This window comes from Gopherus evgoodei, chromosome 10 (assembly GCF_007399415.2).
Source record: "Gopherus evgoodei ecotype Sinaloan lineage chromosome 10, rGopEvg1_v1.p, whole genome shotgun sequence".
Lineage (NCBI taxonomy): Eukaryota > Metazoa > Chordata > Testudines > Testudinidae > Gopherus > Gopherus evgoodei.
The window spans coordinates 4,783,070-4,805,421 of record NC_044331.1 but is presented as its reverse complement, the minus strand read 5'-3'; the positions used below and the strand labels follow the sequence as shown (position 1 = coordinate 4,805,421).

Here is a 22,352-nt window from a genome sequence, read left to right as displayed (position 1 = left end):
GCCAGATGGGATGGATTTCTCACCATGTGATTGGGTATTCACCAAAAGATCAACTTTTCATGTACACTCGTTGTTTCACATCCAGGGATGAAAGTAACTTACAGGACTTACCAGTACTGCCAGAGTCCTGAGGTGGCATGGCCTCAACCAGAAGAGGTGGGGCCTCTCAAAATTTAAAGGCTCTGGTTCACCGGCTGTGGCTGGGAACCCAGGGCCTTTAAATCAACTCGGGCTCTCAGCTGCAGAGGTGGCTGGGAGCCCCTGGGGCTCAGGGGCAAATTAAAGGGCCTAGGGCTCTGGCCACCAGAGCTCTGAGCCCTTTAAATCCCGGCCCCAGCCCGGCCACCGGAGCCGCAGGTAGGATTCAAAGGGCTCTGGGCTGCCCGCAGCCGCGGGAGCTCTGAGCTCTTTAAATCACAGCCCCAGCCTGGCCGCCAGAGCCGTGGGTGGGATCCAAAGGGCTCTGGGCTGCCTGCTGCAGCGGGGAGCCCAGAGCCCTTTAAATCCCTGCCGCGGAAGCTGATGCGGTCCGGCATGGTGTACTGGCTCTTGCCGGTACGCTGTGCCGGACCATACTGGCTTACTTTCACCTTTGTTCACACCTAGAAGTGTCTCACTGAAACAAAGCTGTGCAAGGAGAATGTGGCAGGTAGAAATATTGTAATGGGAGATACAGGTACATTCTGCAAGTGTGATTTTAGTAATTTAGTAATTAGTAAAATGTTAAGGTAACTTCTGATCCAGTGAAAATGTAAGTAGTCTGGTATTTCTGCTTAGTACTCATCTGAGGTTCTTTAAACATAAATCTCATAGTTCTTTACAAAGATGGGCATCTTATGCTGTAGAAAACAACCGAGGGGCTAGAAGGCTTAGGATAACTAGAACTGCCAATCATTTGAGTAGCAATTGACAAGTGAAATCAGCTTGGCCTGATCAAGGAAAAAAGGAAAGGTGACTGATCTGGCATCAGAATTAGTCGTTGTGTTCGGGATCACCCAAGACTCTTGATTGGAGGGCTGTTAGAGATCAGGTCTGACTGTTTTTATGCTTTTCTACTATATATATTTGTAGTTTGTGAGGAGAATTGTCTGATAACAATATGACCACAGCATATGAAAGGAACTTCTAATGGCTGACCCATGGAGCAGCAGTGATGGCAACCTTAGTATAAGTAATGTGTCCAATTTTAATATAAGCTAAGTCGGAAGCGGTAGAAATAAAACAAGCAAAGGTTTCAAAGACCCTGCATGGTCATCACACAAAATCGAACTAAAGGTCATACACATACTTAAGTGTGCATACAATGCTTTTTAAGGGGCACGCAGGCCTGTGGGTAACATAAGGCAAGAGACCATTAGTTAGATCCCTGATATTCTTTGCCTTGCATCATTGGCATAATACCATTGCTTTTCTCTTCTTTCTTTCCACCTGTCATCTCGGACTCCTAGCCTCTGTGCGAATCAGCAACACCTCCAGGCTGTCATATACTTCCATAAGTATTACATTGTTCACCATATAAGTGTCTGGAAAAAATGTCTACCCAAAGATATGCTTGGACCTTAACTCAGAAAGATTTGTCCTGGCTTTGTATCCTCTTCCACATGCAGACGAAGGGACAATAGAATCCTACAGATGCCATTCCATTCTCTTTTAGTAGATGTCAAATAATGTTAACTTAGAGTGAAATTCCCTCCTGTACAGATGACCAGTGGTGCATAGACTTTTGCTGAAGTCCAGCGCAAGAAAGGGCTTAAATGGGACATAGTCTTTGTGCTGGCCCTCTGCGTCTGGGTGAATTTCACCCCTAGAGAACTGGAAGTTAACCAAGACTCTCATATGTTACCTTATTGAATATATTTATATTTGTTGAAAAACACATGATTAAACTTAACCAGATTGAAAATACAGGCATCATGTGTTGCTTGTTTAACTTGGAATTATTGCATTCAGATCTTGTCTATTTTTTTTCCAAGACTGATTAAAACTAACTCTGAATATACAATAATGACATAAGCTAATGGGTCACAAGGGATGCAGTGCTGTTAAGTCAATTTACTGCAGTTGGACGCCACTGTTGTCAATGCTTACCTCATTGGAGCTCAGAATTGGACCTCAGAATTTTGGGAGAAATACAAAATTTATTCATGTCACCGCAGTCTCTGTAAGTGCGTGTAGTCAACAGGGGGCTAAAGTGAGATTGCAATGCATTTATATTTGACCAGGGTAGACTTTTGGTTCATTTCTGTTCTGATATAAATCATCTACATCGTGTATTTACCAGTGCATTAGCTGACTGTGAAGGCTATACAACGATGTGTGCCCATGGACAAAAGTGTTACCTCTTTTCAACCTGAAAAACTAGTCAAAGTTTCAGGCCCTGTGAGTGTTCCAGTTGGCAGTAGGTATTTCTTTGATGTAGTTCAGTTTATTTACAAAGAATGTACAAAGTCTTGTGTTTCTGTACACAGAGAGGGAATCAGTTAGCAGGAAACAGCTTCTTTTGCTCACAATACCAAGAGCACTCTTCTCATCTTCATCCCAAAAACCTTTTCCCAGGTTTCTTGCAGGGTCAACCATCTTGCTTTCGTCTGCTCCTTCAGGCTGTTTGACGTCAGTTTGTGTGTATTCCCTGTTCTCTCTCTCTCTCTCACACACGCACATCTCTCTGCCCAAAACAATACTCAGCCAAAAGCTCCTGAGCAGGTTCACATGGGTGGGGCTTATGCTTACAGTTATGTTAATTGAAGGATTAGTTCACACCTACTGTTCTCAATGGGGTTTTAAGTCAGCCTATAACAAGGTTTCACCCAGCTCATAACAGCACCAACAGGCTCTAAAATATTAATAAGTTCTTAGTAGACTAACAGTATGTTTTCACTACCAATGTTACTGCACTTTAACATGGCTGTGTAGTTGTGGCTCTCCCAGCGCCATAAAAATCCCACCCCCACGAGGGGAGTAGCTTGCAGTGCTGGTGCACTGTCTACACTGCCACTTGACAGCGCTGAAACTTGCAGCGCTCGGGGGTAGGGTGGGGTTTCACACCTCTAAGCAAGAAAGTTTCAGCACTGTAAAGTGCCAGTGTAGACAAGGCCTTAGATACTGAATTTTAGTTTACACAAAATCACAGGTTAAGGATTATTAGAAGCCGATTTACAGCTTGTCTTTGTAATACTGATTTTTACATCATGTCAGCCAATATTAGGGGAACATTTGGGGTCTATATTTACTCTCTTCCCTCAAGCCTTTTCAACCTGCTCTTCTCTCCTTCAGTGTGTCAGATGCACAGAACAGTTTGGCTCTGTGTTCTTTGTTAATTGGTATGTCATCTAGTCCTCTGAGACCTCTCTTCAACATGATCGCTGTTTGATTGGAGTGGTTTGAGTGATGTGTTAAACGATGAGAGCAAGGACAGTGGCTTAGAAAAATATCTCAAGAAAGGTGAAGAAGCAGCTCAAAGAGCCATGCAAGGTCACTGTCATTACAGTAACTCTGTCTGTTGACATACGGATGGGTGGGGCGCTATTCCAGGCTCCTGCTGATGGAGCAGAGAGGGCAGTTAGAGATTATTCTAGGATTTTAAAATTGTCTCAACTCACTTTTTTTTTTTAAATATCCAAACTCTTATGCCCGCAAGCTAGCAGTTAGTGCACATTGATTGACAAGAAATAGTGTATTGGACCACGATACCGAGAGCTGTTTGATGTATGATGATTAAACTCAGTTGTCAGAATCTTCTAATTTTATTTATTCTAAACCTCAAAAATACATTGAATTTCTTTGCTACAGTGCTGTGGGTAATCAGAAACTGGTTACTTTTCAAGTTTAAGACTGCTGCCCAAGAAGTCTATTGGCTGAGTTTAAAGAGTAGGCAAAGTAACAAGTTAACCTTGATGAGCTTCACCTTGTTAGATGCCGACCATCCTCAATTACCATTGAGATAAATGGGATTGAGAGCAGTTTACATCTCACAGGGAAAGGAAACATTATTGGCTTATTTCTTTAGAGTTTGTATTTTTTTCTTGTAAAAGGGCGCATTAATTCTGTGTGTTATCCATAAACCTCTGTTCAGATATTTCACAGCAAATAGTTTCTATATTATCATGAGGTTTTTAGTTGTAGTTTTATTTCAGTGCGTTTTGGTTGACAAAGCAAGTTCAATTTAAACCAGTGGCATTGCTGTCACTACATTGAAGACTGTGTCAGCACTTCCATTATAAACACTGTTTTTCAGGGGTTTATAACTCGGTCATAAAATGTATTCCAGGCAGGGTGACCAGATGTCCCGATTTTTGGGTCTTTTTCTTATATAGGCTCCTATTATCCCCACCCCCATCCCGATTTTTCACTTTTGCTGTCTGTTCACCCTAATTCCAGGCAGCTTGGGCTAAGTCGAAGTGCAGTTTGCAATCAGTGTGTTTAAGAGAACTGTGCCTGGCACATGGAGGAGGATAGTTTGAATGATCTAATAGCTCTTTGTAATCACTAATTAATACAATTTCAGTTAGGGGTTACTGTCTGAAAGTGAACATTAGTGCTACTTAATGAAAATAAAACACATTTTGTTGTCTTTTAATAATGAGCACTCTTGTTTTAAGATGCTTTTTAGTTTTGTTATAATGCAAAAAAACTTGAAGGCGAGCTTTGCAGCATATTAGTCCAGTACATGCACCAATTAATAAGTTTAAGGGGAAATGTGTAAACGCTGAGGTTTTTGTTTCTAAAGTGATTTTTCTGCATATAATACATAGTGCTTATATTTCACTTAATATTTGCAAGACAGTGTATAAACTTTTAACTAACACCCAACTAATGCTCCTCCGAGATAGGTAAGTATTATTGACCCTATTTTAAAGATGGGGCACTTTTTATTCGTATCATTGTTTGATTGTGTAATGCCAGCACTGTGCTAGGCACCTTACAGATGTGTAAAATAACTAGGTCACTGACCTGAATAATTTAAAATTATAAATCTTGATATTGTAATCAGATTCACTAGCATGGAACCTATTGATTGGGGCAACACACAGGCACAGCAGCCCGTTAGCAGGTCCAGTTTGTGGATTAGGACCTATATTGTATATACAAAAACAAGTGTTAATTGTTTATCATCATAAACTGAGGCACCAAAAGGTGAAATGATTTGTCCAAGCTATAGAGTAAGTGAGTGTTAGAGCTGGGATTTGAACATGGGTGATTTGACTTTCCATATACTATAAAGGTGTGCCTCTCACTTCACATCTTCCTTTGTGTCCTTCTCAGTCTCAACTCTCTTCCATTCTTTGTTCACGAAAGCAGCCTTTCTTTCTATCTTTCTTTTCTTTCTAGCCCCACCTTCAAAAAATCAATGTTATCCCGTACAGGAAAGAAATGCTCTTGCACATCCATAATAATGATAAGAATTTGTTTTGCAATCCCATAAAATAGAAGGTTCCTTTGATTATCTACAGTAATTTGTGTCTGTTTTCTTTTATTTGTGTATTTAGTAGACTTTACTTTATTTACGGACTTAGGAATTGTATGTGGTAGTCAAGTTAACATGGAGTTTTAAGAGATGTTGCAGATTATTAGGCTATTCTGTGTTTTCAGTAATTAAGCATGTACCTCAGTACATGGACACCATAACTGAACATTAAATATCCAGTGCATGTATGTGCGGCATATATGTATTTCAGGCACACATGCATATTTTTCCAGATAAATAAACTAAAATTGCTTAACATGCAATGTTCAGGCAATGGTAAGGGATTTTATATACTGACTCTTGAGCATACAGTACTTGGGCAAACAACAGAGGTGGTGACAAGGAAATTGCAGGTGTAGATGTGGAAAGATGAGACTTTAGGGTCAAGGATAATACCAAGCTTCTAAGTAGCAGAGGCAAATAGAAGGTCTGAGTCTGCGGAGGGTGTCAGAAGAGAATGAAGTTCTGCTTGAGGATACCCCTCTTGAGTGAGAGAAACACTTCTGTCTTTGAGATGTTTACTTGTAAGAAGCTGACACAAAGCCACAAGTGTATATAGTCAGAACAAGGAGAGGGAGTTAACAAGAAGGACTCTGTGTTAAGAATTCAAAATGTGTGTTCAGTTGAATATCGTCAATGTAGAAGTGGTTATGGTTACATTTAGAGATATGAACTGGATACTTAGCTGATCTTATGAGTCAAATTCATTCCTATGTAGAGGGCCAGCACCACTTAAATCCTGCTTAAACCCTGTTTTGAAGATCTAAGTGGTACCTTCGCACAGGGGTTAATTTTATCATGAGTAGGTAGAAGAGAAGGGAGGACTGCGAATTGAGGCTTATGGAATGCCTTACAGTTGGGTCTTGGGCCTTGGCTACACTGGCGCTTTACAGCGCTGCAACTTTCTCGCTCAGGGGAGTGAAAAAAACACACCCCTGAGCGCTGCAAGATACAGCGCTGTAAAGCACCAGTGTAAACAGTCCCGCAGCGCTGGGAGCGCGGCTCCCAGCGCTGCAGGCTAAACCCCATGAGGATATGGAGTACGTGCAGCGCTGGGAGAGCTCTCTCCCAGTGCTGGCGCTGCGACCACACTCACACTTCAAAGCGCTGCTGCGGCAGTGTAGCCATACCCTTGGTGTGGAATTAGAGTCACCACTGGAGACTGAATGAGAGCAATTTGTTAGGTGCAGAATTGTGACAGGAGGTAAGCGTGAATGTCTGCATGACTCCTGAAGGCAAGCCAGGAGCATGGAATGATCCAGGGTGTCAAAAGGTTGCATGGAGCAGAAGCAGCAAGAACATAATTAAAATACGCACTTATGATGATGGCAAGGGTCAAGCTTAAAAGGCAAATGAGAATTACATTTCAGCCCTGTGTAAAGCAAGGGCCTCAGAATCGTACGGGATTTTACATACCAGGTGTCATGGAGTGTGGGGAAGTCAGGGCCCTGCACCCCCCCCTTCCTGCAATTCACTGTGACTCTCAGCCAGGCAGTAAAACAGAAGGTTTATTAGATGACAGGAACACAGTCCAACACAGAACTTGTAGGAACAGACAACAGGACCCCCTCAGTCAGGTCCCTCTTGGGGGGCAGGGAGCTTAGGCTCCCTCTCCCTCTACAGCCCCTCCTCTGGCCTCCCTCTCTTTGTTCTCCAACATCTTCATTTGGCACCTTTGCAGGGGAGGGGTCCAGGCCATCAGTTGCCAGGAGACAGGGTGTCAGCCATTCTCTGTGCAGACAACATCACACTGGCCCTCTCGGCTCTGCAACAGTCACACGCCCTTATCCCACCACCTAGATACTTGAGAAATGCATAGGGGAAACTGAGCCACCCATATAGTATTCAGAGAAAACATTAAGAACATTCCCACTTCATCACACCAGGTGTATCAAAATAGTGGGCCGAACAGGAGATGTTTAGGATAGAGAGGCAGTCTTTACTGGAAATGTCTTGACTTCTGAGAATTTGCAACAGAATTTTAAGTTATTGTACAGTTTGTGCTTCTTTTTTTATAGTAAAATATATATTTTTAAATGGGAGAGGGGAAGAGACCTGGAAGCCTCCTGCCAGCTGTTCATATCCTCTGGGGTTATACTACAGGTCCTATTATGTTAATTCTAGAACCATAGTGGGTTTTCTGACACTTGCAACATCTCCTAAAAAGCAGCAAGAGGCCTGTGGCACCTTAAAGACTAACAGATGTATTGGAGCATAAGTTTCTGTGGGTGAATACCCACTTCGTCAGACGCATGTAATGGAAATGGCTTTTTACAGGGCTATCCCTCTGATACTTAACATCTCCTAAGAGTGTGTTGCAATGTGAAGCTTTGGGCTGCATTTATTGTGTGAGTCTTAAACACATTGACATGCAAATCCACATGCCAATCCTAATGTACAAAATCTAGACACAAATTTATAGAATGCTTAAGATTTACTTGATTACCAGGATTTCTTAGATATCCATCACCATGGTATCTGGACTGCATTACAACAAATTTTTAAAGGACTTACTGTTCCCCTAAACTGGTAACCCATCGATGTTCTCTTTGCCCACTGAACAGCAAAAGTACTGTAGCTGAAAACCCTGCAAATTAAAACCACATTCTAAAAGTCCCCAAACGCAGACTTAGATAGTCCCATCAGGAGAAGCAAGTCCAAAGCCACAGACCACCACAGAGAATTCTTCACAGTTGATTCATAACAACTATTCTAACTGGCCATTGGAGATAGGTGGACAATGGACATTGTATAACCAGAGCCTTGATCATTTCTGTCTTTGTAGATAACCCACATGCTAAATTGCACCAAAAAGTTAGGTGATAGTGAGTGTGGAGCATGAAGTAGAAGTGTTATGTGCTTATGTCTTCCTGCCCTACTTCAAGGTCATGCATCCGACGAAGTGGGTATTCCCCCATGAAAGCTCATACTCCAAAACGTCTGTTAGTCTATAAGGTGCCACAAGACTCTTCGCTGCTTTTTCAAGGGTAGAGTATATGTAAATCTTAATTTTCTGGAATTCTGCATTGTATCCATATAATGCATATGGTCAATATGGAATCCAGTTTGAATTTTTTTTATGAAAACTACCTACAGCATTTTCTGTATTATAAAAGAAAATATTGAAGAGGTTTAACCTGGGACTTTTCAGCTTGGAAGAGTGACCGCTAAGGCGGGATATGATAAAGGGCTATGAAATCATGAATGGCGTGGAGGAATAGAGAAGTGTTACTTATCCTTTTACATAACACAAGAACTAGGGGTCACCTGATGAAATTAATGGGCATCAGGTTAAAAGCAAATAAAAGGAAGTATTTCTTCACAAAACGCACAGTTGACCTGCAGAACTTGTTTCAGTGGATGTTGTGAAGGCCAAAAGTACAACTGGGTTAAAAAAAATAGATAAGATACGTTTATGGAGGATGGCTATTAGCCAAGATGGTGAGGGATGCAACCCCATGCTCTGGGCATCCCTAGCCTTTGACTGCCAGAAGCTGGAAGTAGGACACAGGGGATGATCACTAAATAATTGCCTGTTTTGTCCATTCCTTCTGAAACACCTGGCACTGGCCACTGTGGGAATACAGGATACCAGGCTAAGTGGACCATTGGTCTCACCCACTGTGGCCATTCTTATCTTCTTATGTAAATTCAGTGTCAAAAAGAAATGTACACAAAGAATCTAAAGAAAAATTCAGTGTCCTAAATTCTGTCAAAAACAAATTAAATTTAATTTTGGAATAATTTGCTTCCATGTTGAGGCCTGATCTCTCAGTTTGCAGCCCAACCTGTTGATACAACCAAAATGAGGGTTTTTTTAGAGTCCTCTATAAAAGAAATAAAGGTTTAAAGTGGAGAGTATGAATCAGGCCAGTGCCGGCTGGTGTCGCTGTAGTCATTAAGAACGCCTGCTACCAGAAGACACCAGGTCAGCAGTAAATAAACATGTTACAAGAGCATTATTTCTTAACTCTTACATTGAGGAAGCAAGTAATTGTTAAATCCTGATTACATGGATCTGAGCACATTTCAGTAGATACAGTATGATGTGTTTTAAATTGCTTTCACTTTTTTTTCTTACTGAATCCTTTAAACTAATAAAGATCACCGTTACTTCTATAACCAACTACCCAAGGACCCAGTAATGCTTGAATGTGATGGGTAGTTACTTTATTGGCTGCAAATCACTCCATAATAATGATAATATACACAGACCTGGAGGTTTTTAAAAAATATTTTGAAGTGAATTTAGTACTTCTGAAAAATGCTGGATTGAAAACCCAGGAGACTGAAATTCTCTGTTTGCCCACAGAAGAGATACAGCATGGTCTTTTGCAGTACAGGGTTCCCAGCATTACCTCACCTATGTGCCAGCACCTTAACTTAATGAGACCAGTTCTAGGGTGAGAGGGTAATTCAGTTTCCACATCACTTTTTGTTTTTTTCCTTTCACATTGTACCTGAGAACAGAATTGGATCCTGAGTCTTTGACCTGACTGTTAAAAATTGCAGTGATGTTTCTGAGAAGCAGACACCCATCCAGCAGGAACTGTCTGTGCAGACAGCTCGAAAAGAAATGGCACATTTCCTCCTTTTTGAAATGAGCTTTTTCAAGTTATTTTAAATTGTAAAAGCAGTGTGTCTCAACCTTTCCAGACTACTGTACCTCTTTCAAGAGTCTGATTTATCTTGTATACTCTCAAGTGTCACCTCACTTAAAAACTTACAGAATCAGACATAAAAATACAAAGGTGTCACAACACACTATTACTGAAAAAGTGCTTACTTTCTCATTTTTACAATGTAACTGTAAAATAAATCAATTTAAATATACATATTGTACCTACATTTCAGTGTATAGTATACAGAGCAGTATAAACAAATCATTGCCTATAAAATTTTGGTTTGTACTGACTTCGCTAGTGCTATCTGTGTAGCCTGTTGTAAAAGTAGGCAAATATCTAGATGAGTTAATATGCTCTTGGAAGACCTCTGAGTTCCCCCGAGGGGTACACATACCCCTGGTTGAGAACAACTGTGTTAAAGAATGACATTACGGTATCTCTTGCTCATACAACAGGCAATCACTTACTTCCTTTCTCATGCAAGTACTCCATATGAAGTCACTGTGACTAGTTATGGGTAAGATGAGCAGGATTTGCCTCATAACAACTTAAAGTAAATTTGTTCTTAATTTTTGAAAATATATTGTCTAGGCATATTTTATTTGATTTGTGCAAAGCAAAACATTTTAGAAACTGGCATCTAGAACAAAAAATTACCTATTTTTCTATGCTGTTTTGGGGTAGTGTATCTAAACAATACCAGTCTACAAGGGTTCCACTTTTATCATCTTTACCCAGGCATCAGAATGAAGAAAGGCAGTGTCCAGCCATAACAGTAGTTTTGTGGTAGCAGAATTAGAGTAAAGGTATCAGTGCCTGAGGGTTGGGTCATGAATTAATAATTGCTCTGTGGCAGTTGAGGCCCGTCAGAATAGCTGAAAATGGGGAAGTTGCCTTGCAGAGCGCTATCAATCACTCAGTGACCATAACTTCCAGTAATTAGTGTATTTTATGGGCCTTTGCTTCAGTGGCTTGGAAGCACATATGCTCCACTCACAGCTAAACTTAGCCAGTGTAATATTCCAGGATGATTTATCCGCTTGCTGCACTGGGATGTAACCCTATATTAGGTGAAGACTGTGAACTAAGCTGCAATAAAGTGTAAGTTTAGGTACAGTTTGCCCAGGTTGAGATCTCAATGTATCATGTTTTGCAGCATTCAACGCTAAGCCACAGTGGGCAGGCTTTGTAACACTGAAATAAATAAAACAATTAGGTCCCTGAATAGATGGATGGGAATAGCATTGTGTGTCTCTATGTAATATATAAAATATATATTAATGTGGCCTTCTCTTCATAGAAGGACCCACTGTGAAAAACCAATCTTCTGTTTTAAAAATAATAAAATATTAGAGATATTTATCAGCTGTGTTTGCTTTTCTATGTTGTTATTACTGGTCTGCTATGGAGGATGCAATGGGCCAAAATCTTATCTTTACACTGATGTAAATCCAGACCAGCACCATTACTTCAATGGATTTGCGCCAGCGTAACCGACTTCGAAATCCGGGCCTGTAGGTTTTGAATGAGAGTGGAGCGTGTGTTGTATTTTTGTTAATATCTTATAAGCTGCTAATTAATTGCTATGATATAGAGTTGTGCTTTATGTCCCTATGGCTAGTACATTTTAAAATCTTAAGCACTTAGAGTGAGATCCACAAAGGTACTTGAGACCTAAACCTCTGTGGTTCAGGAGTCTAAGTCCCAGGTTTTGATTCCGCTGCAGTCCACAAAACTGCTGCTGAAACCTGTAGGCATCTAAACTTCCTTGGCACCCAAATTTTTCAGAGTCATCATTCCCTGAGTGCCTGTCTTCCTGCCTCTGAGCATGCACACTGCTCCCTCCCTCCAGGCACCCAGATGCCCAAGTGGCTCCTGAGCCCCATGTTGTATGTGGGGTCTTCCAATGTTGTGTGTGACACCTGGTCTGGTAGGCAGTCTCTGAGCACGCCTACTGAACCAGGCCCCTTGTATGGTGGTAGTGGTGCCGGACACCTACCTTAGACCTTTCAGCCCAGAGCACTTGCCAGGGATGTGGGAGATTCATGTTCAGTTCCCCCTCCCCTTAGAGGGGGAGAAGGGATTTAAACCAGGAGTCTCCCACCTCTCAGGAGAGTGCGCTAACCACTGAGATAGGGGATATTCTGATGTGAATAAATAATGAAAGAGTGGATGGAGCAAGAGAACTGGATCCTGGGTCTCCCATCTCTGAGGTGGGTGCCCTAACCACTGGACTATGGGGTCATTCCCTTTCTTTCTCTCTAGCCCAAAGACTGTTCCACTGTGGATAAATATTTAAATAGTCTTTGCGGCAGAGAGAGAGAATGGGAATGACCCTGTATTGCTGTGGTTAGAGCACCCCCTGGCAGATCGGCAATTTTACCCATGTAATTTTATTCACATGAGTAGTCTCATGGACTTCTGTGTGCTACCCATGTGAGTTGTGCACATGTTTACAGGATTGGGGACTGAGGTATGTGTATCCTTATGGATAAAGGAGAACAATAATATCTATAGATAAGACATGTAAGGATAAGAAGTTACACTGTTCTGAATCAGTACCTTTGCAGAACCTTATATATAAAGCAGATATAATTCTGAGGATCTGCAGATTGGGAGAAATATGCAATTTAGTGATGATCTTTAATTTGCAATTCATTTTTTTATAGTTCATGTTTTTAAAAAGCAAAAGTGAAACTAATTATCCTTCTTTAAGGTGAATTAAGTTTGGCTTTTTAATATATTTTATAGAAAGAGATGTTGAACCAGGAAATGTCTCAAAGGTTATTAGGGCATATTTCTGTTGGGCCTGATGGTGTTAGTAATAAGCTTCTTCCTCATAGTTCTAGACATGAACAAATATGTCACTTCATCAGTCTCTGTTACTCGCACTTATGCCCCTCCGCAGGGGTCGCAGATTCCACAAGTTATCAACTAATGGCGTTATACATTAAAAATTGAAGCTTTCCTTACTCTGAGGCCTTTCAAGGCTTTGTTCTTAAGCCCCAGACACTTTGGAGTGCAGCTGCAAACTGTACGCAGAAAATTAAATTAATTTGTAACTCTTTTTCATTGTCCTGCATTACTAAATCCTGCACATTTAATTGAAACCTTACTTCAAGATGCTTTGTGTTTCTGTTCTTCTTTGTTGTCAGTTTAACCTCAGAAACACTTTAACACTGGTAAATTGCTGTTATATCCTTTGGATTTTTTTTTTCTGTGCAATAAGAGGACAGTGAAATTGATATGAGAGAGAAAAATCTTAGGGTAGTTTTTGAGGTATTTAATATTTATTAAGGTCTTCACTGGAAGAGATTCAGATGATTTTAAGCCATCTATCTAGGAATGTATAAATTGTTGTTGGAATGGAATCTCACCTAGGGAATTTTATGTAATCCAGTAGTTAAGTCTGATTTTTAAAGTTTCCTATGTCTGAATGTTCCAAAGTGGAGGCTGCTTTTCCATAAAATGAGGCTTTAACTGCAGTGCACAATCTAAATGCAAAATCCTTAGATGGAAATTTAATTGTGTAAAATGTGCACAAGGTAATTAAGAACAAATTTTAGAACATTTCAGACTATAAAGTCCTCCTTCAGCTAGATCACTAGCAATATTGTAAGTGCTTATTTTCAATTTGCAGTTATGCTGAGAAACATGGAATGTGTCTAAATTAAGAATAAAACATCCCATGCTTTTCAGTATAACTGTAAATTAAAAACAACTTGCACAGCATAGACAATAATCTAAGTAGGAGACTTTGTAACTTGAGTGTCCTAAAAAAATGTTCTGAGCTTCCTCCTTTGTTACTTTTTGAACACCATGTGGGTTGTTCTGCCACACTTGCTCAGTGACAGTAGTCATCCTTACTAGCAACACATCCCTTTGTAAGTTTGTTAATCAAGTGTCAATTCCTAACTTTTGAAAGAAGCAACTTTGTGTAGTGGTTAGAGCAAGGTATTTGTTAGCTAGGACTGGTGAGTCTGTTGGGTAACTTTGATAAGTCCTTTAAGCACTTTCTGGATTAGTTTTTATGTGTATTTAAAACAAAACTTAACCTTAGGTAGGAGAGAGTTTCTAAAGCACTAGTGGGGTCTAGGCATCCAACTATTACTGACTTTCAATGAGCGTGGAGTGCGTAACGCCCCTTTCTGCTTTTGGAAAATCTTCCCCTAGATATTGTGGAACATTTTCCAGCGTGTATGGCGCTGTTCCCCCTAGGATCTCAAAGTATTATTGCTATTATAAATTAGACATCTGAGATTATTTCTATGTATAATATATGACGTTATTATCTTAGAACTCGATTCTGCCACCATTGTTCCCACGAGTAGTTCTGAGGAATTCAGTGGGAGTATTTGTGTAAGAACTACTCACAAGAGTACTAGTTAGTTTGGAAGGCCAGAATGTTGGTTAATAACGGTGCAAGATTAAAATTTTACATTTTTCTAGGATGCTAATTTTATATGTAAGTAAAGTGTGATGCTTTCTGACACTTGTGAGCAGCATGTGGGTAGTGGAAGATCATTAAGCAGTGGGACTGAAACGTGGTTGTCTCACAGTACAACAGTAGAATAGCATTGTTTGAAAACAAATACCTGGCTGGTAGATGCTTTCAGGGTCTAATTTTCATTTATACGAAAGCCCTTTTGTACCACTCTGGTAATATAATTTACACTGACTTTTTTAAAGTACATTTATACTTCCAAATGAGAATCAGGCCCTTAGAGTTTGAGCATTCCTCTCTCTTTCCATAATTTCAAAGCCCATGTAGAATACTCAGCACTTTCAAGACCCTAAGTGTTCAGATTTAAAATGTTTTGTTTTAAAGCCAGTAGGATTTGAAAAAAAAAGAAACCTTTCCTGAATTCCCTTATGTGAAAGTAGAGGATGGGAGAGATTTTTCGATAGTTTACGTCTGCTTCTGTACTAGGTGTCTTTTGCATTTTTCATTGGGCTTATGCCGCTTATGTTTAAATGAGTTCTTTAGTAAAGATGATAAAGGGTACAAAACTCCTGTTGGTCTCGCTCTAATTTGTTTGGTTTTTTTGCTTGTTTTTTCCCTGTACTTTAACTGCTTCCCTGTCTATAAATCTAAATCTGCATCCAGAGGTCATTGGTTGGCTGAACTTAAACCATTTTACTCAGTAAATTTAATTAAGAAAATACAGTGCAACTCATAAGCAAATGAGTTTTTCCTAGTTTTAAACCAAACCACCCTCTTGAGTGCTGATTGCCTTGCTCGACCCCTGGTGATATAGAAACAGGCAAAATTAAAAAGGACATTAAAGCTTCATTAAATCTGAAGCACATTTAGTACAGTGACATATCTGCAGGCTATTTCAGGGAAGATTACATACTCTTTGGTAAGTTTCTTGATTTATAATACCTTGACAATCCTGGGGGGAGGGAAAGCCCTCTGACTAGATCAACACAATAATGGTTCTAGGAGGTTCAGACTTGTCACATTCTGCTTTGTTGTTGTATTGTTTTGCAGTTGTGAGTGAAGTTCTTTACCTGAGGAAGTCCATTTTGTTTAGGGTTTTTGTTTTGTTTTATTTTGTAGTTGGTTATCGCCTCTGAAGAACTGATTCTTCTGTACTCCTGTCTTTTCAAAGCTCCTTCACCTCTTTTTATTTGTTTGACAGAAAATTAGTTCCACAATTATTCTGCTACATTTAGGGACGGATCCCGCAGTCCTCATGTAGGTAAAACTCCCATTAGAATGAATGATTAGGGAAAGGGATTGGCAGTTGGGACTCAAATGAAGAGTTTGGAGTCGTGATTGACGTCAAGGAGGGTTTTGCCCATGTGGGCACCACATGAAGACTGCAGAACTCAGCCCTGTGTGTATACCTGTATGTTTCCTCCTGCTGTGTCATGAGATGATATAGTTTTGTGTGTTTGTGTTAATATAATATGTAATGGTAATAATTAAACCCACAAAAGTAAGAACATTTAGGATTCTTTTCTCTTACACTCACTCCATGGTGCTAACACTTGCAGGTTTCTATGCTAGTCTAACAGTAATACACAGTCCTTAGGCCAGCAGCAGTTAATCATGTTGCTGAGTGATGCGTTCAGCTCTAAAGGGGAGAAGGTACTTGTGTTCTTCACAGTGGGCCCTGCCGCGCCAGGTTTGACCAGCCAAGAAGGCTCAAGGCTGTGAGGGAGACAGAAGTGACATAAAGAGACACAGCCTCCAGCCTTCACCTCATTTATTTTCCTTTGCTTGTTGGAGCTGTTGATGATGTGTATTTTGTTAAACAGCAGCATTGACCTCGGTGCTTCATTCAGAAATAAAAATTGACAGTTTCTGGTCCCAAAGAATTGACAGAAAGAAAGACCCAGAAGAGACCCAGAGGAAGACATTAGCTTAGATGTCTTCTCTTTAGAGGGTGGTGTGGACAGGGTGGAGGGTTCTGATTTGCCTTATTGTACCTCTGGTGTGAAGTTAGCACAGCTTATAGTTGGGGTTAGTGTTGGGGGCTACCTGGCAGAAGTGAGTTTGTAGGAGGGATTTTAGTGAGGTGAGGGTGGAATGATGCATATTATGGTTGCTACAGTCCCTTTTCCTATGGTAAATTAAGGGCTCAGTGGAGATCTTAATGTTTCATTTCCTCACTTTTGTGATTTTTAAATCAAGGCCTTAGCATTAATTTTTGGAGAGGTGATTTCCTTTGGGGTTTAAAACAAAATCTGAATGAGATTCTGAGAATGATGAATGACACAATAGCCCACTGTTTTTCTGAACCACCCGTGTCTTGTCACATCAGTGTTAGTAGGGACCCTTAAACAACACTTTTTGGTATCATGAACTATAACAGCTCCTCCTCAATCACTATGCAGACTCCCACTGGTATAGTTATAGAAGAGATTAGGCTGAATCTTCAGATGATGCATGGACATTATCGTGTGCAGCTCTCATAACATACCTAATAAGTACATGTGTAAAAATGTTACTATACATACTTAGTAGCCCTTTTGTAGCTCATTATTAGGGCCCTACCAAATTCACGGTCCGTTTTGGTCAATTTCACGGTCACAGGATATTAAAAATTGTAAATTTCATGATTTCAGCTTCTTAAATCTGAAATTTCACAATGTTATAATCAGGGGGTCCTGACTCAAAAAGGAATTGGGGGGGTGTGAGGATGCAAGGTTATTGAGGGGGTTGTGATACTGCTACCCTTACTTCTGCGCTGCTGCTGGCAGCGGCACTGCCTTCAGAGCTGGGCAGCTGGAGAGCGGCGACTGCTGGCTGGGATCCCAGCTCTGAAGGCAGCTGCCTGCAGAGTGGGCATCTGGCCAACAGCCGCTGCTCTCCAGCCGCCCAGCTCTGAAGGCAGCGCAGAAGTAAGGATGACAATACCGTGACCCCCGTGCAACTCCCTTTTGGGTCAGGACACCCAATTTGAGAAACGCTGGTCTTCTCCGTGAAATCTGTATAATACAGGGTAAAAGCACACAGAAGATCAGATTTCATGGTGGGGAGACCAGATTTCACGGTTCGTGATGCATTTTTCATGGCCGTAAACTTGGTATGGCCCTACTCATTATCTTTGCATGTCTGTAGAAAATCATTACCAATAATAAATAAATGCAGCAAAGGCTCTCTTTCTCTCTCGATCACAAAAAACCTCACTTTCCTTTTTTGTGGTCTGTCACATATGCCTTTTACACGAATGCCTCAAGAACTTGTCTGCTTAGAATTGGTAATAATGCTTCTATAGTGCCTTTTTCTCTGAGCATCTCAAGTTTTACGGACCTAATTAACCCTCACAACAATGCTTGTATTATACCTGTTTGTGTCATACCCTGTGATATGTGCTGTGATACAGCTCATGTGGTCCCCTCATGAGGTATTTGCATGAGTAAAGGCAATGGACTGCTGGTTTTGGCCTTTATGTGTGAACTAAAAAGCTCTAGTGTCTTGCCCATGGTTATATGGTAAGTCAGTGGCACAGGAAGATCAGGTGCTGGTTATTACCGATCCCATCTTGTCTGATCACTTAAAAATGACCACAATGACTTTTTGAAAAAATGTGGTTTAACAAAAGTACTGTAGGGCTGAGATACCAACCTGGGACAAAGTAGGAATCTATCTTGAAAATAATAGACCTTACCATGTACCAGGATTAGCAGGTGCTGTAATAATGTATTAATAACCATTTAAAAACAATTTTTGGCAATATGTCAACTCTATTTTGTATATAACCTAAAATATAATTAAAGAAAATACAGAGTGGGATGTTGTGGATTCCATGCTCTCTCCCTTCCCCCAAAGTTCCTGGCCAAAGACTTTGAAGCAACCAAGGAGGACATTGACCTCTGACCCAACCCATATTTTACCCTGAGCCCAGTGTGTGCCAAACCAAGATTTAGGGAGTTTAGTAAAAGCTGTGTGGATACCCATGCATTGCAGATATAATTAGTAAAATTCAGTGTCATTTGCCTCACTGCTGAGACTCAATGATTTCATTTAAGGAGCTCTTTGAAAATTGGGACATGGCACATGCTACGTGGTGGGATAGACATATTTTTGTTGACTAAGTCAAAATGAGAAGTGTGCATACTTTATAACAAAGCCTTAATTTTGTTTGTAAACAAAGCATAATCATGAATGATTCCATTCTAAATACAGCTCTTACTGTGTTCTCAGGATTATTTTTGCTCACATATATTTTTTTTGCAATTTGTACAATAGTGAAAGATAAGTACTTTTCTCTCTTTAAGAAAATATGCCCTCCATGCAGATCTATATAACTAGACAAATATTATTTTCTTTCCCAGCTTGCTCTTGGGAGGTTTCCATATCCTCAGGTAAGATTGTTCATTACTGCTGCTTGCCACTGTGACATTCATTCCTATGTATGAAGGTGCAGAGAGCAACTGTGAACATTTGAGCCACATACAAATAAATCTGTCCTGTTAAATTGAAAAGTGGTATCTTTAAGGAGACATTTAGAAGTATATCTCTGATTTTTTTATTTTTATTTTTTTAAATGGTATTTCTTTTTTCCCTTGGGAGGATGGAAGAAATTATGATGAGGATAATGATTGTTTTATTGTGAGATTAAAGGATTTTTTAATTACTCTGATAATAAGATAGAGGTAGCTCCTCTTTCTTTTCATTTTTAATTCAGATTATGAATTTTGGCAAAATAGTTTAAGACCCTCAGGAATTAAATATATGGTGTGAGATGACATGTTTGGTGTGTTTTTTCCTAATGTTCTCGCTTAATAGGGTCTAATAAAATGCCAATATTTTACATACCAGGTACAATTTTCACACTCAGCATTGGCCTGATTCTGCTCCCATTGAAATCCATGGTAAAACGCCTGTTAACTTCAGTGAGGGCAGAATAAGACCCCGTACAGAGTGTTCTTGAAAAATGCCATTTGTGGAGAATTTGGCTTTTATCTATATGGTTATTCGTAAAAATCATGACTCTCCAAAAATAATGGCCAATTCAGATAGAGTTCTGAACTTTAAAATATTATTGCAAGATGAATGACAAAATCTAAAATGAAAAGCTGTGGTGTCATTCTTAAAATTATTCCTCTTTCTGGGAGAAAAAGTGAAAAAGTTCAGGGGATACAATGAATTATTTGAATTTTTTTTTATGGTTTCATATGTTTTATGACCACTGTTTTCCAAGTATTTTGGTCTGTACAGAGTGGAGTGCCTGGAGGCATGTCTGATTTAAAGGTGGTGTTGGTTTATGCTCTTTAAGCATCTATTAACTTGCTATTGTTATGCAAATAACTGTTGTATTACACATACTAATTTATGCATGATTAGATTCTGCAGATGCCTCATGAACATGGTTATTGAATAATAGGATAGGACTCATTCTCTTTCCTATTTTTGTAAACTGTTTTAAGCAAATTCTCCTGACACTTTCATGGACTTCTAAAGATTTCTGCATATGTAGAAATATACCAGTCTTTCCCTTTTGTACCTGTGGATAAAAGTCTTTGCAGATTTAGAGAAATAACATTAATGTTTTAGCAGAACATACCTTAGAGTTTTTATCCATATTTTTCAACTAACACTCTCCTCTGAGAAAGAATCCAAAAAAGAGGTACTTGTGCAAAGCATCATTTTTTAGAGTTACATATTCAAATCACTCTAGTCCAATAAAAGATATTACCTGACCCACCTTGTCTCTGTAATAGTCACATCATGTTAGTTAAGAAAGTATCAACATATCTATTGTAGATAGTGGTACATAACTACATAAAAAATTGACTCTGGGTTGCAGCTTTCATCATGGAAGCGTTGGGGTTATTTTTAGTCTGTGTATGCGTTGAAATTTTATTATGTCTGCTGATTATATATTTTCAGAAGCAATGTCAATATATTTTCATAGTAGTAGCAAAACACATGATTAGCAATTTAAGATGCTTTTTGCTCTTCTAATTAAAAATGGCATTTTTAACATATAAAATATCTGAGACGGTAAGACTTTGAAATATGGGCTGGTAAGTAAAAGCAACTATTCTCCATAAGTATTTTTAATATAAATGGTATGCATCTTAAATATGTACTTTCATGGTTGATCATAATAGCCCCAAAGATGCATTGTGGTCTGGTGACTGAGTATTATTATTTTTTAACTGCCTGTAAATACATATTTAGATCACTATACAGGCCCGATCCTACAAACACTTACTTGAATAGGTCCTACTCAGTTCAGTGGGGCGTTACATGCATAAGTGTTTGCAGAATTTGTCCCTAAATAGCCTGGAGCTGCTACTTAAATATGTATACAGAATCATCTCTGTTCTCGGACAAATGAATGTATTTTTGCAATTACACCTGAATGAATTGTTACTCTTCTCCTGCTCTTTAAAACAGAAAAGCTAAAACCAAATAAATTACCTTATTTTCATCCATATAATGTAAGTTTTATGATTATATGGAAACTGACCGTAGTCAAGAAATTCAGAAAGGAGGTTAATTTTCCCTCTTATCTCTTACCAATATGCCAGCAAGAGTAAAGGATGGATTTTCATGCCTCTGTTGGAATGTTTTAATGATAGTATTTAGCACTTTCCACTTTGAGTGCTTAACGAGCATTCGGATTACAAAGATTTGCTTAGTTGTCACATGAACATTTAGTCATGTATGTTTCCATTTAGGGCTTTATCCTGGTCACACTTAAGCAACTACTCGTGTCAGTAAAATCGTCCATGTGCATAAGTGTTCAGAGGATTGTGTTCTGAATATGTAGTGTATATTATGGTTTGTGTTTGTAGTTCTCTTTCAAAGGTGTAATTTTATCCAGAAAAACCCTATGAAATACATTGCTAACTAGAGGAGACCCTGCCCTTGCAAAAACTTCATACAAGCAAGCTAGTTAGTGAAAATCCAGAAACTTTCTGAATTGCTTAATGTTTTTTCCAGACACATTATTGTGATGCGCTGGTACTTGTTCGTTGTAATGTAAAATTCCTTTTGGAAGAAGTAGACTATGACGCTCATAGGATTTTCTCTCGATATAAACATAAACACTTAAGGGTATATTCTTCCCCTGATGTGTTTGCATAACTCTATTAACGCTAATGGGAATTGCGCACACACAGAGAGGGAAAACAGACTCTTTAGAATCAAAATCCCTCCATATGTAAACATTTAAAAATGAAATCAAAATCCCTTCTATCAAATGAAGTACTTAGTGTATAGTGTCCGCATTTTAGATAACTGAAGATGGCTCAGGGGTAACTAAGTTTTAGATTTCTTTCAGAAGTTTAACAGTAATTTAATGTGATTAGAGGGGCAATTTATATGTCTGTATAGAAGGAACGGTAGAAAACTAAGAGGCCATGGAACGTCACAGCATTTTCTCTTTATTATTTAATTAAATTTAAAGTTGAAACTAAAGGTTTGCAGAGTCTGAAGAAACTAAGAGATGTAGAGTTAATCATGGAGAGCCAAATTCAGTAGATTAAATAAAAACGTGATAGAGGGCAATTGGTTGTTTAATGATAATGGAATTTAGGAGAAACAAAAAGAATCTCCTGCTAAATATTCTCAGTTTCTATTCACACCACTTTATGGTGATGCTGAATATTAAAAGGATGATACATTCATTAGAAAAACATTCTAAAGAAACAGGCAACACTCAATAGCTAGGGATATAATAAACTACTGAAAAGTATAGATTACAACAAATTATTTAAAGTACTTTTGTATGTATAAAAATGTTTTCCTTCCTTTGGCTACAGTTCTAGACCTTAGTTAATAAATTATTTCAAAA

General features: G+C 39.3%; 1 protein-coding gene across 8 annotated transcripts in view; it reads left to right on the top strand.

Moving 5' to 3' along the window:
- Positions 1–22,352, top strand: part of MAP2K5 (mitogen-activated protein kinase kinase 5) — a 189,437-nt gene that overhangs the window by 106,555 nt on the left and 60,530 nt on the right. For all 8 annotated transcript variants that reach the window (XR_004002314.1, XR_004002315.1, XR_004002316.1 and 5 more), the window contains one exon: positions 18,880–18,909. Coding sequence is in view for 5 of the 8 variants with exons in the window: in XM_030577578.1 (XP_030433438.1) it covers positions 18,880–18,909 (30 nt within the window). In the remaining 3 variants the exon portion in view is untranslated. The remainder of the gene's footprint in view (positions 1–18,879; positions 18,910–22,352) is intronic.